We start from the raw sequence: 20,410 nt of genomic DNA, 5'->3' as shown, positions 1-20,410 counted from the left end.
AGCAGGAGCTGCCGGCAAAGCGCAGGAAAGAAGTGACATGTCACTTCTTTTTACGCAGCGCTTCGGCAGTAGCCGAAGCGCTGCGCTCTAAAACGCCACGTGCGCACGGCCCCTGCACAATCTCCATAGACTGTGCAGGGGACGCAGGACGCATGCAGTTACGCTGCGCTACAAAGCAAAGCGTAACTGCATGTATTTACGCAACGTGCGCACATAGCCTTAAGGTACCGTCACACATAACGAGATCGCTAGCGAGATCGCAGCTGAGTGACGGTTTCCATGACGCAGTAGTAATCCAGTTAGAGATCTCGTTATGTGTGACATCTACCAGCGATCAGGCCCCTGCTGTGAGATCTCTAGTCGTTGCAGAATGGTCCAGGCCATTTTCTTCAAAGGCGATGTCCTGCTGGGCAGGACACATCGCTGTGTTTGACACTGTGTGACAGGGTCACAGTGACTGCTGAGATCATTATACAGGTCACTACTGCGACCTGTATTGTTCCTGATCGCTGGTAAGATCTGACTGTGTGACATCTCACCTGCGACCTCCCAGCGACTTACCAGCGATCCCTATCAGGTCGCATCGTTTTCGGGATCGCTGGTAAGTCGTTGTGTGTGACTGAGCCTTTAATAAACCCTTAAGACTCATTTAGAAGAGTCCATAACTGGGAGCGAGTGAGCGTTAAGGCCATGTCTCACTAAGCGACATCGCTGCTGAGTCATGTTTTTTTGTGCCACAACAGCGATCTTGCTAGCGATGTTGCGGTGTGTGACATCCAGCAACGAACTGGCCCCTGCTGTGAGGTTGCCAGTCGTTGCTGAATGTACTGGACCATTTTTTGGTCGTTGCTCTCCCGCTGTGAAGCACACATCGCTGTGTTTGACAGCGAGAGATCAACGATCTGAATGTGCAGGGAGCAGGGAGCCAGCTTCTGCGGATGCTGGTAACCAAGGTACACATCGGGTAACCAAGCAAAAGGCTTTGCTTGGTTACCCGATATTTACCTTGGTTACCAGCGTCCGCAGCTTCTAGAAGCCGGTTCCCTGCTGCCTGCACACGTAGCCAAGGTACATATCGGGTAACTATAAGCAAAGCGCTTTGCTTAGTAACCCGATGTGTACCATGGTTACGAAGCACAGCGTCGTTACACTGGTCGCTGATCTCTGATCGCTGTGGAGATCTGCCTGTTTGACAGCTCACCAGCGACCATGTAGCGACGCTCCAGCGATTGCTGCCAGGTCAGATCGCTGGTGGGATCGCTGGAGCGTCGCTAAGTGTGACGGTACCTTTACACTGCACATTTGCTGATTGTATCTGTAAACATGCCAGCAATCACCCGATGAATGAGAAAAACTCTAATTTAGTAAATGATTGAATTGTCACATGGAGTCTAAATCCAAAAACAAGGAGTCTAAAAATAACTTCCTATTAAAAGGCCCCATATACAGTACACTAATGTCGGCTGAGCCTGCTGATGGAGAGGAGTCTGACAGACAGTCTACTGTGGATGAGGATGGGAGAGACGTCAAATCTCGCAGGTCCACGCGCAGACAATCAAACTCATCTCCTGGAAATCAGGTCAGTCCACGGCTTTCTCAGAGAACGCAGAATGACTCTGCCAAGCGAGCACTCCTGTGAGTGGGAGAGACGGCGGAGATGGCTGCTGGCCAAACAATCGGCAGAAGGATCATTCAGCAGACCGCTATCTAATGTATATGGCTGGCTTAAAGGGATATTCCCATTTCCAATATCCTATCCAAATAAGTAGTATGCATAATCATAATATTAGCAAATACCTCAAACTATAAATGTAGTATAGTTTTCCTGATATAACCATGTGTCTTACCAGGTCAGCTTAGGTATCCATGGCTATGACCACGAGCAACTAACTCACTATATGAGTGGATGTAACCATGGATACCTAAGCTGCAATGCCCTGCACATGAGGTAAGAGATATCAGGAGAACTATACTACATTTCTAGACAAAAAGACTGATGGCAGTCCTAAAATGCAGTCTGAACAGGTGCAAACTGAACACGACATATAACAAGAAAATAGACAGTTACACTCTGAAATGGTACAGCATGCAGACCATGAATGTAAAAATATAGATATGCATTACTGCTTAAGGAAATTTAGGAAAAATTGAGATATTTAGCATACAAAAATGGCCATTTCAATATCTGCCCGTAGCCGCGTCAAGGCATATGACTTTCTTTTTTGTTATACTACATTTCTAACTGGAGGTTTTTCCTAATATTATTATGTCTATTACATATTAGGATGGGAATAACCCTTTAGCTCTCTATATTAACAGTTTAGTAAAAAATAGTGGAGGCCTTGTGCCGTCCTCCCTCTCTGAACGGCATCTTGATCATCCAAGCACCCAGAGATGTGGCCGTAACTCATTATCGTGGGGATCAGGACTAATTAGATAACTTTGGAGGTTGGCTCTAAAATTTAGTTTTGTGCCATCGGCCTCACATCTCCATGAATATGACATTTGGGAGTGACTGTACACTGTACTTCATGGCAGAAACATGCAAAGCCCTGAAATTGGGACTATTAACATTTATACACAAAACAGACATAAATTAAACAAAAAACAACAAAAAAAACATTGATAAGTGCTGTCAATTATTTATACAGGCCATGCTGGTAATATAACGCATGTATAAAGAAAAAGCATACCAACATACAGAGATACACGGGATAAGAAAGCATACACACATAGAACAAGTATAATGCACAGCACTGCAGCAAATAAACTGCGCAGACATAGGACACAACAGGCACAGAGGACTGGAGAGGTCAGCGCCTTGCTGGCAGCTAAAGCACAAGCTGCAGGAGAGGCAAGACTACCTGTATTTAAAGGCTGGGTGGGTGTCTGACTTGATGAGGGGAACGCTCCAAAACTACTCGCGCCACTAGACTGTCCAAATGCATCAAAGTTTGCAAAGTCTGCATTGGCAGAATTGTGAGCTGTAAAATGTGGAAAACAGAAAGGGAAAAAATAATAATACAATGGTGTTAATGAAGATGAGTAAAATAATACTATAAAAAAAAAATAAAGAAAACATCATAAATAAACTGATCATTAATTAGTGAAAACACAAATGTCTAATGAAGCACAATGAGGACATGGATTCATTATGATACTGGGTGAAGATGGAGGTGGGGGATTGTCAGAGATGTGCATCTACATAAGGTTTGGTAACATGGTAGATCCTTGGAGACATCATCAAAGTGTGACCAGGGCAGGCACAACCACCACCACAAAGACTAAGGAGGCTCCTGTGGAGGTTTAGGGAGGGAGCACATGAGGTTGGGCACACCATTGAGAAGTGAAAGGGGGGCATAAAGTCTAAATAGCGAAAGACAGACAGAAGGAAACAAGCTGGGACACTGCCAGAAAGCAGGTCCAACAAGGTTTAAAGTTTTATAGCTCATACACGGGGGTAAATCAAAACACTGTTTTTCGCTGCTTCAGACATAACACTGTCCCAATGGAGAGCACAGCGTGATGTGAGCACACCGCCGCCCCCCCCCCCCCCCCCCCCCTGTACCAGACGCGGCCTCGCCACCTGCCATGTGATGTGTTTGGTATTGCGGCATATGTTAGACGCACACAGATCATATAGTGATGAAATAGCACCATCACTCCCAGAAACTAAACAAAGGGAATATGTTAACCAATAATGGTCTTGTGTTTTAAGAAGACCTTTCACCATTTGTGGCCTTCTAAACTATACATTCCTGTACAAAATAGCAGGAATGTACATTAAAACTTTCTTTTTGCTCCACTCCGTTGTGGAATTACAGGTATCCAAAATGACTAGCCCTTAAGGTATGAATTTTCTTATTGAACTGGGTGTTTTATTTTGCTCAGCTCCGCGGGGGCGGTACGTTCATCTCACTATGACACTGTCCAATCAAAAAAAGGCAGCATCCATACGTAGGAAAAGTTGACGCCCACAGCTCTGACCCAAGTGCTACCATGTGCAGGAATGTACAGTTTATAAGGCAAAAACTGGTGAAAGTTCGTCTTACATAAAAGGTACATACATAAAAAAAAAAAAAAAAAAAAAAAAAGAAGTGTTTCTTATATTATTTCACAAAGTTTATTACAATAAAAATAATATACTGAAATCTTGCAATTTTTCCAATGGCCACTAGGGCTCCTCTAGCTGGATACTTCCTGTTATTTCAGGAAATTTACATTTACAATAGCAGCAATAGCAGTCTAATTTAGATCTTATCTTTTATTTGGTATGGAAGTCTCTAATGAGCGTGTGAAATTACCTATTGTGATTGGTGGATCTTTTGCTATCAGTTGGTATATAGGGATTTACCTGCATTGTAATCATGTCTCTGATGATAATTTGACTGATGAAAAGTCTTTTGTAATGGACAGAGTCTAAAATAGTCTTAGTAACCAGTGTGAAAACTGCAAGACTTGTATTTTTAAATACAGATTATGGAATGAAAATGCCAAAAAGTCTAAAAAATACATTTAAAACACAAAATCAAACAACGATCAATCCTTTTTAGACCCTTTAATGCTGAACCAAACGTGCATTCATTAAACACATTTTAAATTATTTTATGGTACTCTTAAAAAAAAAAATGCAGAAGAGTTAATAAACATAAAACAGAGAAAGTAGGGCTGTGCGGACTATCATGTACAATGAGACAAGAGCTCACCTTACAACTAGACTTCCCAACAAAACGTGCAGCGGAACAAGATGTCATTAAAGACACAGCATTCATTATTTTTCCCTATTGACTGGCGAGAATCCCGAATAACCTGACACTGCTTCTCGGGCAAACCTAAATTATTCAATACGCCCTTGCATTATTAAACCTGCTCCCTGACCATTGGAAACACAAGCAACAAATTAGAAAATAAAAGAAAAAAAGTGACCCACGCTGCCAAGCTCTAAATATGCGCAAGGTATTTGGGGCTCCTTCTCGCATTCTGGAAATGTAGTGATATTTGAAGAAATCCTTATTCGGATGCTTATGAAAGTTTTCGTAAAAGGGGGTTCATTAAACATGGTTTCCGGGGGGCCCATGGTGCTTCAGCATAACACGCACTTACTCAAGATTTTATCCAGAACAGGAAGCTCTGTACCGGCCCGGCAGTACCGCTCAGTTTCTGCTGCCAACCGTCCCGCCAAGCTCCTAGCTTTCTCTTTCGGTAAAGAGATGGGGTCACATAACAGCTGTAGCGGTCGCCGATCTGCCCACGGTTATAGGGGCACCTGCATCTTGGTTTCTATCCCACTTTATTGACAGAGACCTGAATCTGTCTCCGAAACATTCAAGTGGAGTTATCAGAATCATAGGTTAGAATTGGACATCATGACATACAGAGGTATCACTCACTAATGGGGGGAGATATACAGCAAAATATATAGATCACTACCAAGCTTGAGAATTATCCAATTTAGCTTGTATAATAATGATGTCTTTTTCCCCCCACATATTATTTATCCAATTTTTTTTTTTGCATTTAATAAATGAGATGTATTGTTCTGCACAACAGATACAAGCGTCAGGTGTGGTTTTATCTAAAAAGTGGGGAAAAAAGAGAATTTTGTTTACTTACCGTAAATTCTTTTTCTTGTAGTTCCGTCATGGGAGACCCAGACCATGGGTGTATAGCTACTGCCTCCGGAGGACACACAAAGTTACTACACTCAAAACGTGTAGCTCCTCCCTCCTAGCATATACACCCCCTGCTAGCCAGTCCTAGCCAGTTTAGTGCAAAAGCTGAAGGAGGACATCCACCCACAAGTAGAGATAGAGTAAAACCCGGAATAACCGGAGCCTCTGTCTACAACAACAGCCGGTGAAGACACACGGAACAAGAAACTTACCAACAGGCAATAGGGAGGGTGCTGGGTCTCCCATGACGGAACTACAAGAAAAAGAATTTACGGTAAGTAAACAAAATCCTCTTTTTCTTTATCGTTCCTATGGGAGACCCAGACCATGGGACGTCCCAAAGCAGTCCATGGGTGGGAATAAACAGACAACTGAGAAGCAGGAAAACCCAACTTCACAAATGGGCGACAGACACCTGAAAGATGCGTCTGCCGAAGCCCGCGTCTGCCAAAGCAAGAGCATGCCTTGGATAGAGCTTCGAAAAAGTATGCAGACTAATTCGAGCTGCCGTCTGACAGACCTACTGAGCCGTAGCCTGAAAGCCGAAAAGGCACCGACAGGTCTGATCAAATGTGCTCTGATCCCCAGCGGGGAAGGCACTTGTGTACACTTGTAGGCCTCGGAAATGGCCGACCTAAGCTAACGAACAAGGGTCGGCTTAGATGCAGAGAGACCGCTATGCTGACTAGCAGTCAGTACTAGAGAGAGGTGCACCGCCTAATAACGGCGGTGCGAGACACCTAGATCCGGGGCGCCCGCACCAGATCCAGGATATGCAACGCTTTCTCAAGCGATGAAGAGGAGCCGGACAAAAGGAAGGCAGGAAAATTGCCCCGGATAAGGTGGAAGCAGTAACCACCTTAGGGAAAAAAGTCCGGAGTCGGACGGAGACCACCTTGTCTTGATGCAAAAGACCAAAAAAGGGGGTGACTCAGAGAGAGTGCCGCCAGAACTCCCTGGCAGGAAATTATAGCCACTAGAAAGACTACTTTCTGTGAAAGATGAAACAAAGAAACCTCCCTAAGAAGCGCAAAGGGGGGTTTCCGGGAACCGGGAGGACCGGATTAAGGTCCCAGGGCTCCATAGACCGCCGGAAAGGCGGAATGATGTGAGACGCGCCCTTAAAGGAGCGCACCGGAGCCAGCCAGACGATACGCCGCTGGCACATACCGACAGAACGGAGACCTGTCCCTTAATGAGGGATAGTCCTAAGCTGTAGACCGGACTGTGGAAGGGACAGGAGGGTCGGCAAGGCTAAAAAGGTCCAAGGACACCTTGGAGCTCGAGTCATAGCGGAGATGACTTCAGGAAGGATACCAGAAGTCGCCAAGATCCAGGACTCAATAGCTACGCCGTCAATCCGAGAATCCAGAATTCTGACGGAAAAAACGGACCTTCTGAGAAAAGGTCTGGACGGACCGGAAGATGCCATGGCAATCCAACGGACAGAAAGAGCAGGTCAGGATACGAAGCCTGCCTGGGTCAGTCTGTAAGAGAATGACCCGACGGCCCCCTTCCCTGATCTTGTGCAGGGCTCTGGGCAAGAGGTAGAGACGAAGCTGGGATCAAACATGAACCAGTGTGTCTACCGCAAAACCTGAGGATTGTGGACCACGGTTGGACAGCTGAAATAATCTGCCCGCAGTCTTGACATCTAGGATGTGGGCTGCGGATACGGTGGACTAGGAGTCCCTTGTCCAGTGAAGAATGTTGAGGCGCCAAGATTGCCAGGCGGCTGAGTGTCCCGATCTGGAAATTGATGTAGGAAAACGCTGTAACGTTATCCGACTGAACTCGAATGTGCCTAGCCGCCAACAAATGGTGAAGGCTTAGAGAGCTAGAATACAGCTCTGATGTCTAGCCCATTGATCTAGAGGGCTGATTCGGACAGAGTCCAAGCGCCCTGCGTTCCGCGGTGGAGATATAATGCTCCCAAGGCGGAAGGACCAGCACCCTGGTGAGAATCACCTGGGACGGGGCCAGGAAGGAGCGTCCCTGAGACAGAGTGGTCGAAACCACCCCTGAAAACGAGCCCCAGGTCAGTGGCAAAGCCACCACCCCGTGGAAGGAGGGAGTTCGCGTGTACAGCGGACAACATCCAGTCTCAGAGGGCACAGGAGAAACTGGGCAAGGAATCGCTTCCATTGACGCCACCGTCTGACCAGCACCTGTATTTGGTGTCTGATAGAACGACGTCGACCGCCAGCGGAGGGACTACTTATCGACTAAGAGTGGCTTCACAAGAGCCGACAGTCTCGAATTGCGTCCTTGAGAGCCTCTGGTTCGAAGTCAGAGTGGACTTGAACAGAATGACAAGCCACCCGAATAGGTTAGAGTGGCGAGAGTAAGCGAAGTACTCTGCTAAGAGTCTGCACTGGAAGAAGGCCTGAGAAGAAAGCCGTCTAGGGCAAACGATCACTGTCAATCCCTAGGGGTGCAGGACCCTAATCACAGCAGCCCCAATGAGAATACTCGAGGGGCCGTGGCCAACCCCAAGGGAAGAGCCACGAATTGGACCACTCTGATGGCAAAACGCAGTCAACGCTGGTGTGAAACTGCGATTGACCGTTGCAGAAAAGCATCTCTGATGCCGAAGGCTGCGAGGGAATCTCCTTGGGTTCTTGATTGATCCGGTGAAAAAAAACACACGGAACAAGACCGAGACTCCATGTGAAAACGCCACACCTGACCATGCTTGAAAAGCTAAAGATCCAGGTCGGAAGGCACCGCCCTCTTCGGGGCCTAGAAATAGATTTAAACAAAAATCTCAGAACCGTTCCCAGTCGGGATTCGGTACAATTACTCCATTGGCCTGCAAGAAATGCCACGGCTTATGAGAAGGCGGCGGCCTTGGAGCCGGGAGGAGGTAACAGAAAAAATCTGTTTGGCGGGTGGACAGAACTCCATCTTGTAGCCATGGGCGATATAATCCCGCCCCCACTGAACGGAGACGTGTTAGAACCATACGTCGCCAAGTGGAGAGAGCCTGCCACCGACTAGGAGGAGGTTGGCGTGGCTAGATAGCTCGGAGGAAGCTGACTAAGTGGCAGCATCTCCTGCGGTCTTCTGAAGACGCAGCTTCAAGCCAATTGGTTCTATGAACCTAGGCCGAGCTAGAGGACGATCAGATGGAGGAACGGAAACCACCGAAACCTCAACTGATTCCTGCCCTGGACAGGTTCCCTGGTTTAGGTTTGTGGCAAGGAAGAACTCTCCCCGCCAAGAGCTTCCTAAATTTCATCCAGTCGGTTCCGAAGAGACTGGTCCCACCAAAGAGGAGCCCAGCAAGGAACCTCTATAGAGGCATCTGCCCTCCATTTCCGAAGCCACAGGAGCCTGCGGACAGCGAGGAAAGTAGCCAAGACCACCGCCGTGCGGTGTCCAGCATGGCAGACCTAGGCAGAGGATGAAAAGACTGAAGTCTGGAAGTTCAGGCAACCGTTTTGGGCATAGGGTCCCTGTGAGGGAATGCATCTCCTCTGAGGAGCCATCAGCCACTGACATAACGGTCCGGGCAGAGCCACCTGAGGTGAATGAGCCCACTTCTTGACCACTATTGGTGGACAGGGGAAACACAGTCCTCAGAATCACGCTTCATGGGAAGCGACTGTCAGAGCGGACCCTGGGCTGTCACAGGGACCTGAAAACCGGAGTGGTTAAGGAACACACGTTGTGTTCACCTAGATAAGGTAACTCCGGCGGATTGAGGTCCAGTACAAAATTAATGTACTGTGGGATCCTTATAGAGGTGCCGTCAGCCACTGATACAACTATCCGGGCTGAAAGTCTAGACACCGGAGTGGCCACCCTTGGCGAATGAGTACACTCCTTGACCACCTCTGATGGGAGGGGGAGACAGGCAGCAGAACCCCGCTGTGGGGTCTGCAGGACAGGCTGTGGGCTTGGACGCAGCGGGCTGAAAACTGGAGTGGTTAAGGAACACACTCCTCGTCTTGTTAAAGGTATACTGATGCCTTACTGCCAGCGGGGAATACTCCCCTGATACAGGCGGATGGAGGTCCAATACAAGTATAATGGACGCAATCCAATCAGTCGCATCCGCGTCACCTACGGACGGATCAAAGTACCTAAAGTAGCGTCCGTGACATCCTCCTCGTCCAATGAGTCAGCTCGTAATCGGAGCTGCGGGACGGGGAGGACAGGGGACCCTGCGTCTCCCTGTCAGGAGGACGGGGTCTGAGAGCTTTGCTGAGCGAGCAGAAAACGCCCTGAGAAGGGGGCTGCATGCTCAGCAGATGCCGGGACAGGCCGACCCCTGGAAAAAAGATTCCCCCAGGGGTCAGCCATCGACCGGAGCAGCTGGAGGGACCCTGAATGAGCCTCCAAGCTGAGGGGCCACAGTGGTTATGAGCTCGGTACAGCCGTACGAGACTACCAGCAGTGGATACTAAAAACAGCCTGCAGCCTCGCTCTGTGAGACATGCTGCAGAGGTGGGGGGCTATGTCTAGAATGTCTAGAATACCCAAGACAGGGGTCAGCCTGGGGAGACTCCAGGCAGAGGCACCACATAAGGACCATTACAGTGTGGGTCCGTGCCGGTTCAGGCAATATGAGTTTACATGCAGAACATGTAGTATACAGCCTTGGAGCTTTGCTCCTAGTGTGAGACATGCTGCTGAGGAGGTTCTATAATAAAGAATTAACTCCCTCAGAATGCCGAGATCGTGTATAAAAGTGCACAGCCAGAGGTTGTGACTTATCAGGCCGCTATTGTGAGTGCCCCCTCAGGTTCCAAGCCTGGACCCCCAGCCATATATCCACTCCCTCTGCACTGCAGAGCAGCCAGCGCCGATCAGCGTACTAAGAACGCTGAGAAAATGGCGCCAGAGTGAGAGGGGGGGGGCGGGGGTTAACCTAGGAGCGGAACACACTTGAATAAAATGAAGCAATGAGTGATAGACAGGCAGAACTATCATAGGAACACAGATAGATCCACACGATCGTTTAACCCTTGGGGGCCCTGTGCCCCATAATTAATAATTAACCTAGCCTCCTCTTGTAGCAACAATTTGTGCAGGTCGCCCCCCTTCAAAGGGAGGGAGACCTTTTTAAGGCCGGCAAAACGCAAAACGTCGGGGTCACCATCATGACAATCCTGGATATGGGAAATTAATCTGGGAGAGCCTTTCCCTGATGTTATTGAACTGTAATGTTCCCTGAATCGCACATATAAGCATCTTATAGTCTTGCCTATGTAGAACCTGCCACAAGGGCAGAGCACCACATAGACCACAAACTTGGTTTTGCATGAGATGAATTGATGGACAGTGTGCAAGTGCGGGCCGACTTGTACGGAGCGACCTTTTAAATGCTGGCTGCAAAAACGACACTGACCGCACCGGTAATTCCCTGGTGGGCAGCATTTGTCTAGCCAGGTTGTCGAATTGGTAAGTCTGTTCCTCACAAGTCTGTCCCGCAAATTGCCGCATCGTCTGAACGATACCAAAGGATTGGACATTGTCCTGTCAGATAAAGCCGGATCATTCTTCAAAATATGCCAATTTCTGCAAAGAGCAGTTCTAATGGCATGCTCCAGAGGTCCAAATTTAAAATTAAAGACAAACCTACCCAAATTGTCAATACATTTTCTGGTGCGGTTTTTACGGACAGACGTGGCGCCGTCTGATCTAGCTCTCTCACAGGCTGAATCAATCAGTTTTTTTGGGTAACCTCTTTGATGCAATCTAATCTTCAACTCCTGAGATTGTTGAAAAAAAGATTCCTCTGAACTGTTTGCTCTACGTACTCTCAGGAATTGACTGTAGGGCAAACCCGTCTTAATGTGGAGGGGGTGGGCACTTTGATAATGAAGAAGGGAGTTTGATGCCGTCGGCTTTCTGAACAACCTTGTACAAATATCGCCCTCCTTGATAGAAACCTCAATATCTAAAAAATTGAGAGTATCGCCACCATATGAGGAAGTAAAGGACATATTCATGGTGTTACAGGTGTTGAGATAGGACACGAAATCTGCAAAAAGGACCTCAGTGCCAGCCCACACTATGAATATGTCGTCCACATACCTCAAAAAATGGCGAATATATTTCAAAAAAGGGTTGGTGTCAGAAAAAACATATTTGCTTTCAAAGGAGCCCAAAAAAATATTGGCCATGGCACAAGAGACAGGGGTACCCATAGCGGTACCCCTGCACTGCAAGTACCAACGGTCCAAAAACATGAAAGCGTTTTTAGATAAAACGAAATCAAGGGCTTCCTCAATGAAACTGCAAAACAACGCATCTTTTCCAGTCTGCGCCACCAAATCCCTAACAGTCTGTATACCCAAATTCTGAGGAATGCGGGTATACAGACTCTCCACATCAATCGAGGTTAAAGCAAAGCCCTCCTGCCATGTCATACCCTTTAGCAGTGTTAAAAAATCACTGCTATCCTTGACATAAGAGGGGATATGACTCATAATTGGTCTTAACAGCCAGTCCAAATAGTGCGACAAAGGCTCTGTTAAAGAGCCGATGCCGGCCACTATTGGGCGACCAGGTGGATTATCCCTGCTCTTATGTATCTTTGGTATGCAATACCAGTGGGGCTTTGTAGGAAAAGGAGGAATTAGTTTATCAGCCTGTGAGCGAGACAGAAAACCCAGCCCCACGTATTTGTCCAGCAACCGTACCAAAGATTTCTTAAAATCTTGAATAGGGTTCGCAGAAAGAGGACAATAGGTAGATCTGTCCATTAATTGTCTATTGCATTCCTGGATGTAATCATGTTTAGGAAGGAGGACAACGTTGCCCCCCTTGTCAGCCTCGCGGAACACCGTGTCCTCCCAACCCTGCATGATACATATCGCAGCCTGTTCTTTTTGACTTAGATTCTGGATCGGCCTGGCGTACACCAATGACTCGACATCCTTCAAGACAGCTTCCTGATATAAATCAATCAAATTTCCAGGTACAGTAGGGGGACAAAAATCCGATTTTATCCCCTTAGTAAACCTTTCCAAACCTGGACTATTGCTGGGACCCACAATATCAGTTGAAACATTTGGCTCATTCAAGCTGAGCAACAACTCGGCGTCTTGAAGGATCCCAGAATCAAAGGCCCCTATCAGACCGGTCCGAGAATCAGCTATACTGCACGGAACATGTCCAGCAGGCGCTGTATGAGCTGTATTAGGCGCCATTTGGAAATGTTTGTGCAGATGGATCTTTCTAATAGCCTTAAAAAGATCAATCTTGAACTCTGCAAAATCGAACTTTTCCGGAATGCAATATTTAAAACCTTTAATTAATACAGAGACCATATCTGGAGTAAGAGTATGGGATGTTAGATTGATGATCGTATCGGAGGGGGGACAAGAAGTAGATTGGAAACTTAATTCCTCCAAGTTACAGACTTCCTCTTGCGACCTCTGCCCCGTGTGCCTTTTCCTGCCCCCCCGTCGGATCCGTTTCCTAAAGGGGTGGTGGGTGCAGCACCATGGGGATTAATACTAGAGGGGCCCGAGATCACGTCCTCAGATCCACTGGATTCCGAGTCCGTGGTCCAGTACCCCCTGTTAGAGCCAGCACTACCTCGTTTTTTTTATGTGCGCTCTCTGTCTATAATTATGTGGCCCATCTTTTGTCCAACAAAAAATCTGTTTCTTTTCATAATCCTTCTTGTCCCTCAGGAACTTTTCCCTTTTTCTATGTTTTTTAAGGCCGGCAAAACGCAAAACGTCGGGGTCACCATCATGACAATCCTGGATATGGCGCCTAATACAGCTCATACAGCGCCTGCTGGACATGTTCCGTGCAGTATAGCTGATTCTCGGACCGGTCTGATAGGGGCCTTTGATTCTGGGATCCTTCAAGACGCTGAGTTGTTGCTCAGCTTGAATGAGCCAAATGTTTCAACTGATATTGTGGGTCCCAGCAATAGTCCAGGTTTGGAAAGGTTTACTAAGGGGATAAAATCGGATTTTTGTCCCCCTACTGTACCTCATTTCCAGGAGGATCCCACGTTTACTGTGCAGTGGGAAAACATTCAGTTAGAGTGTTCAAGAAAATTACTGCATTTAGTATTAGATAAAAACAAGGATAATTATGCTGCATTGGTTGCTGAATTAGATACGTTGAAGCATGACACCCAAGCACGGATGTCAGCGGATGATTGGAACACCTTTAGTCAGAGGCTGGATAAACGCTTGGTGACCGTACAGACGGAAATAAAACATAGAAAAAGGGAAAAGTTCCTGAGGGACAAGAAGGATTATGAAAAGAAACAGATTTTTTGTTGGACAAAAGATGGGCCACATAATTATAGACAGAGAGCGCACATAAAAAAACGAGGTAGTGCTGGCTCTAACAGGGGGTACTGGACCACGGACTCGGAATCCAGTGGATCTGAGGACGTGATCTCGGGCCCCTCTAGTATTAATCCCCATGGTGCTGCACCCACCACCCCTTTAGGAAACGGATCCGACGGGGGGGCAGGAAAAGGCACACGGGGCAGAGGTCGCAAGAGGAAGTCTGTAACTTGGAGGAATTAAGTTTCCAATCTACTTCTTGTCCCCCCTCCGATACGATCATCAATCTAACATCCCATACTCTTACTCCAGATATGGTCTCTGTATTAATTAAAGGTTTTAAATATTGCATTCCGGAAAAGTTCGATTTTGCAGAGTTCAAGATTGATCTTTTTAAGGCTATTAGAAAGATCCATCTGCACAAACATTTCCAAATGGCGCCTAATACAGCTCATACAGCGCCTGCTGGACATGTTCCGTGCAGTATAGCTGATTCTCGGACCGGTCTGATAGGGGCCTTTGATTCTGGGATCCTTCAAGACGCCGAGTTGTTGCTCAGCTTGAATGAGCCAAATGTTTCAACTGATATTGTGGGTCCCAGCAATAGTCCAGGTTTGGAAAGGTTTACTAAGGGGATAAAATCGGATTTTTGTCCCCCTACTGTACCTGGAAATTTGATTGATTTATATCAGGAAGCTGTCTTGAAGGATGTCGAGTCATTGGTGTACGCCAGGCCGATCCAGAATCTAAGTCAAAAAGAACAGGCTGCGATATGTATCATGCAGGGTTGGGAGGACACGGTGTTCCGCGAGGCTGACAAGGGGGGCAACGTTGTCCTCCTTCCTAAACATGATTACATCCAGGAATGCAATAGACAATTAATGGACAGATCTACCTATTGTCCTCTTTCTGCGAACCCTATTCAAGATTTTAAGAAATCTTTGGTACGGTTGCTGGACAAATACGTGGGGCTGGGTTTTCTGTCTCGCTCACAGGCTGATAAACTAATTCCTCCTTTTCCTACAAAGCCCCACTGGTATTGCATACCAAAGATACATAAGAGCAGGGATAATCCACCTGGTCGCCCAATAGTGGCCGGCATCGGCTCTTTAACAGAGCCTTTGTCGCACTATTTGGACTGGCTGTTAAGACCAATTATGAGTCATATCCCCTCTTATGTCAAGGATAGCAGTGATTTTTTAACACTGCTAAAGGGTATGACATGGCAGGAGGGCTTTGCTTTAACCTCGATTGATGTGGAGAGTCTGTATACCCGCATTCCTCAGAATTTGGGTATACAGACTGTTAGGGATTTGGTGGCGCAGACTGGAAAAGATGCGTTGTTTTGCAGTTTCATTGAGGAAGCCCTTGATTTCGTTTTATCTAAAAACGCTTTCATGTTTTTGGACCGTTGGTACTTGCAGTGCAGGGGTACCGCTATGGGTACCCCTGTCTCTTGTGCCATGGCCAATATTTTTTTGGGCTCCTTTGAAAGCAAATATGTTTTTTCTGACACCAACCCTTTTTTGAAATATATTCGCCATTTTTTGAGGTATGTGGACGACATATTCATAGTGTGGGCTGGCACTGAGGTCCTTTTTGCAGATTTCGTGTCCTATCTCAACACCTGTAACACCATGAATATGTCCTTTACTTCCTCATATGGTGGCGATACTCTCAATTTTTTAGATATTGAGGTTTCTATCAAGGAGGGCGATATTTGTACAAGGTTGTTCAGAAAGCCGACGGCATCAAACTCCCTTCTTCATTATCAAAGTGCCCACCCCCTCCACATTAAGACGGGTTTGCCCTACAGTCAATTCCTGAGAGTACGTAGAGCAAACAGTTCAGAGGAATCTTTTTTTCAACAATCTCAGGAGTTGAAGATTAGATTGCATCAAAGAGGTTACCCAAAAAAACTGATTGATTCAGCCTGTGAGAGAGCTAGATCAGACGGCGCCACGTCTGTCCGTAAAAACCGCACCAGAAAATGTATTGACAATTTGGGTAGGTTTGTCTTTAATTTTAAATTTGGACCTCTGGAGCATGCCATTAGAACTGCTCTTTGCAGAAATTGGCATATTTTGAAGAATGATCCGGCTTTATCTGACAGGACAATGTCCAATCCTTTGGTATCGTTCAGACGATGCGGCAATTTGCGGGACAGACTTGTGAGGAACAGACTTACCAATTCGACAACCTGGCTAGACAAATGCTGCCCACCAGGGAATTACCGGTGCGGTCAGTGTCGTTTTTGCAGCCAGCATTTAAAAGGTCGCTCCGTACAAGTCGGCCCGCACTTGCACACTGTCCATCAATTCATCTCATGCAAAACCAAGTTTGTGGTCTATGTGGTGCTCTGCCCTTGTGGCAGGTTCTACATAGGCAAGACTATAAGATGCTTATATGTGCGATTCAGGGAACATTACAGTTCAATAACATCAGGGAAAGGCTCTCCCAGATTAATTTCCCATATCCAGGATTGTCATGATGGTGACCCCGACGTTTTGCGTTTTGCCGGCCTTAAAAAGGTCTCCCTCCCTTTGAAGGGGGGCGACCTGCACAAATTGTTGCTACAAGAGGAGGCTAGGTTAATTATTAATTATGGGGCACAGGGCCCCCAAGGGTTAAACGATCGTGTGGATCTATCTGTGTTCCTATGATAGTTCTGCCTGTCTATCACTCATTGCTTCATTTTATTCAAGTGTGTTCTTTTACATGTTTGATATCTGTGTTCCTATGATAGTTCTGCCTGTCTATCACCCATTGCTTCATTTTATTCAAGTGTGTTCTTTCACATGTTTAAAATTTGTTGTAAATTCATGCATGGAAATGGATACATGTATTTTATATGCATACACAAATCTCCTATTTGTTTTTATGTGGTCTGGGGCAATCTGTGAGCACTCCTTTAAAAGGGGTGTAGCCGTAGCTCCACATGTGGACCTGTGGAAGCCCAATTTGGGCGAAACAGCTGTCGTCCATTCTTGAGGAGCCAGCTCACAGTGTGTCTCCAGCCCTTCACTCTGCACGTGTTTGAATAAAGAAATCCTTCACAGCGGATTGAGTGCGGTCTCTTTCTACTCTCACGCTTCATCAATGGACTTTGCCTTATGACCAGCACCCCGCTCTTGGATTGTCGGACCCTCCAGGCTCTCCACCCGAGCACAGGCACAGGCGGTACCGCAAGCGATATTGCAGGTAATCTGCGGTGGTGCAGGACTTTGCTTCTCTCCTGCTTTATTAACCTAGGAGCGGGAATCGGAGGGCTAAGGCATGTACAGGGGAGGGAATCATGTCCTAAAACGGAGTGTCGTCCCCTGTGCAGAGCGGCCGGCGGGCGGCGCTGCAGTGTCCCCTTGCATGAGTAACATGCAGGGGAACAAAACGAAACTAGGCCGCGGCTGAAGCCGGGGCCTAGAGTTATACATGCGGCCGAAAATCAGGCATCATCGGCGCGGTACTCAGTAAAAACTGAGAAACCGGCCGGAAAAACTGTAAAAAGCAGCATTATCAACATAAATCACTGTCCCCTCAATAAATCCACATTGTAGAAGGACCCTTGAACAACGTCTCTATACTTAGCTTTGAGACGCAGGGTCCAATCCCTGGTGGGGTGGGGGTCCAGTGCTCCGTCCAGCAGGGTCCTGCCAAAGGGCTGCGGATGGAGGCCGGTCTCCTGCAAGGCAGTGAGAACCGTGTTGGCTCTAACTTCAAGCCAGAGCCCATAAGGGATGGTGAAGGAGCGCGGCATGAAGGGATTTCTGCCCTGAAGTCAACCTTAACAGCACTGCCGCCAGGGGAGTGTGAAGGGACATGCCGGGGGTCCAGTGGACCCGCTTTTCTTCCAAATCTTTAGAAAAAATGAAAAATCAAAAAAGGATGCATGTGTGTGTGTGATCCTCCTGACATAAAGCTTGAAACTGGCTAGGACTGGCTAGCAGGGGGTGTATATGCTAGGAGGGAGGAGCTACACGTTTTGAGTGTAGTAACTTTGTGTGTCCTCCGGAGGCAGTAGCTATACACCCATGGTCTGGGTCTCCCATAGAAACGATAAAGAAAAACTCCAGCAGATCAGTGGAGGATGCTGGCAGCAGAACGGAGCAGCAACAACAGCGAGTGCAGTGCGAGAATGGCAATAGCCGGCTACGGAGGAGAGAGGGAGATAAATCCCTCCCGCCCCTCCTCAGCGCCGGCCCGCCCCCCACAGCTGAGGTCCACTCGCACGGTTGGACCTCAGTCGCAGTGACACTCGGCTCTGTTGTACTGCCAGCGTGAGCCAAGTGTCATGCGAGGGTGTCGCAGTAATCCCCGTGTGGCCCCGGCCTTACACACACACACACACACACAGCTCTGCTATATGCACACTTGTACACACATACTTCTGCTACATGCACATTTGCACACACACACCTATACATTACCACATCTTGCAGTTCCTGATGGGACTTGAACAGGAGCTGAGCAGCAGAACGACCTACCAATTAAACTGAAGGACCTTTCATGTCATGTGATCAGTCATATGATCAGAAAGGTCCTTTAATTAATCTGATGGATGGTCCTTCAGCTGCTCAGCTCCTTTACCCTTTGTTCAGGTCCTTGGTAAGCGCCATCTCTCCTGCTGAGCACAATCACATAGATCAGGTGGAGCAGGAAGAGAGAAGTTCTATGTGATTGAGGAAGATGTAATGTCAGTATCCTCCAGACTAAGACGCACAACACTTTTTAGCAGGAGTTTTCTTTTTTTGTTAAAAAGTACATCTTATTGTAAAAAAAATATGGTATGTATAAAACAAAAAAAAAAAAAACAAAACAAAAGAAAACACAATTGGACCATTAGCAACTTGAACAAAAATTCTCAACTCTCCTTAAGGGCTGTATTCCTTTTGAAATAATTCTGGAGCACCCTGTGTAAGGACGTTGTTTTGCTTGCTGTAATCTTGAACAAAATTTAACACTGCAGAACTTTAGTAGAAGACCATATTTTGTCAAAATTCAGTAATTTCACCTAGGTATCATGGTCCGAGTACGAATCGTGATATACAGACTGACTGTTGGTCTCCTGTCTCGGATTCAGCAGCCACACAGACATAGATCAGGTTGTTGCGTTGGGGCCACAAGACCAGCGGCCAGTCCGTACTTCATCCATGATAAAGGGATGTGTGAAACTGGCATTAGACAGTATTGTCAAGCACAAATGCAATTCAGTGAGGGAATAAAGTAGTCTTTTTCTTACCTGTATGACTGTTGAAGTTTGCAAAATTGGCAAAATTAGCAGTGGCAGCTGGCTGTGGGGCAGGGGTAGCAAAGATGTCTCCTCCAAGGTCACCCAGGAGGTCAAAGGGTTTCTTCTCATGATGATGATGGTGGTGGTGATGCTGCTGCTGCTGGGGCACCTGATTGCGAGCCACAACAGGAGACTGAAAACGAGACCTTTGTTAGCTAGCCAGCAAGCTACTTACATCATGTTCACTCCAGCTGAAGCTTATTTACATGCAATGGAAACAAACAGCCGAAATCTCAGCTTCGGGATCTGAATTACATGTTAACCTGACCGCCGACAAGCTTAATCCTAAATTCTGTGCACTTAGCCAACAGTAGGTCCAGAACCTTTCCAAACATATACTGTAATGTTCCCATAGGCCACCCATCATCAGAAAAAGGCCAAAAAATTGTGTCCTCTCTTCCTCCATCAGGTAGGCGTGAGTCTGCGTGCCATTTGTTTTACCACATAGGAAAGAACAGCAGATGGCTCTCTCATACACAAAAGAACACAGCAAAAAAAAAAAAATAAATAAATAAAAATACCATGTGGTACTTTTTTTTTTTTTTTTTTTTACACAATGGGTCCCTAGGTGGTGTTCAGACCGGTGACAGGTTCCCAATTCTGATGATAAACAGTCATTTCCATAAGTGTTGCCACCCTTTAAATTGTTGTTCCAGAAAAAGTATTTCTCCCAGAGAATTATTGCTATTGCATGTTTTCTTATGCACGTTTAATTTTATATGTATTATATAAAAAAAAAACAGCAAAAAAAAAAGCCAAATTGGACAATTTCCCACAAAACCCCCAAAATGGGTCTGACAAAATGGTTGACAAGTTTTTAAAATTGTGGGTAAACAATCTTATTTTAAGCATGTGATGCTCATTCAAACTCGCCTGTGGCAAGTAAGAGGAGTGGGCACTATGAAAATCACACCTGAAACCAGATGAGAATGGGAGAAGTTGACTTAATCTTTGATTTGGGTGTTTGTGTGGGCCACACAAAGCATGGAGAACAGAAAGAGGGAAAGAGAACTGTATGAGGAGTATAGAACCAACATTGTTGAAAAATATTAAGAATCTGAAGGTTACAAGTCCATCTACAGAGATCCTGATGTTCTTTTGTCCATGGTGTGCAACATAATAAATAAGTTTACAGCCCATGGCACTGTGGCTAATCTCACTAGACAAGGTCGGCAGAGAAA

The 20,410-nt window shown here is 46.6% G+C and overlaps 1 protein-coding gene across 8 annotated transcripts in view; it reads right to left on the bottom strand.

Annotated features, from left to right (window-relative positions):
• Positions 1-20,410, bottom strand: part of AGFG1 (ArfGAP with FG repeats 1) — a 125,849-nt gene that overhangs the window by 33,915 nt on the left and 71,524 nt on the right. For 6 of the 8 annotated variants that reach the window (XM_075340948.1, XM_075340943.1, XM_075340942.1 and 3 more), the window contains exons 5-6: positions 19,179-19,362; positions 2,865-2,984 (exon numbers count right to left, since the gene is read on the bottom strand). In XM_075340948.1, coding sequence (XP_075197063.1) covers positions 2,865-2,984; positions 19,179-19,362 — 304 coding nt within the window. The remainder of the gene's footprint in view (positions 1-2,864; positions 2,985-19,178; positions 19,363-20,410) is intronic. The other 2 variants (XM_075340944.1, XM_075340949.1) reach the window with 2 other exon arrangements.

Source organism: Anomaloglossus baeobatrachus, chromosome 3, assembly GCF_048569485.1.
Source record: "Anomaloglossus baeobatrachus isolate aAnoBae1 chromosome 3, aAnoBae1.hap1, whole genome shotgun sequence".
NCBI classification, from domain to species: Eukaryota; Metazoa; Chordata; class Amphibia; order Anura; family Aromobatidae; genus Anomaloglossus; species Anomaloglossus baeobatrachus.
This window is presented reverse-complemented; position numbering and strand designations above follow the sequence as displayed.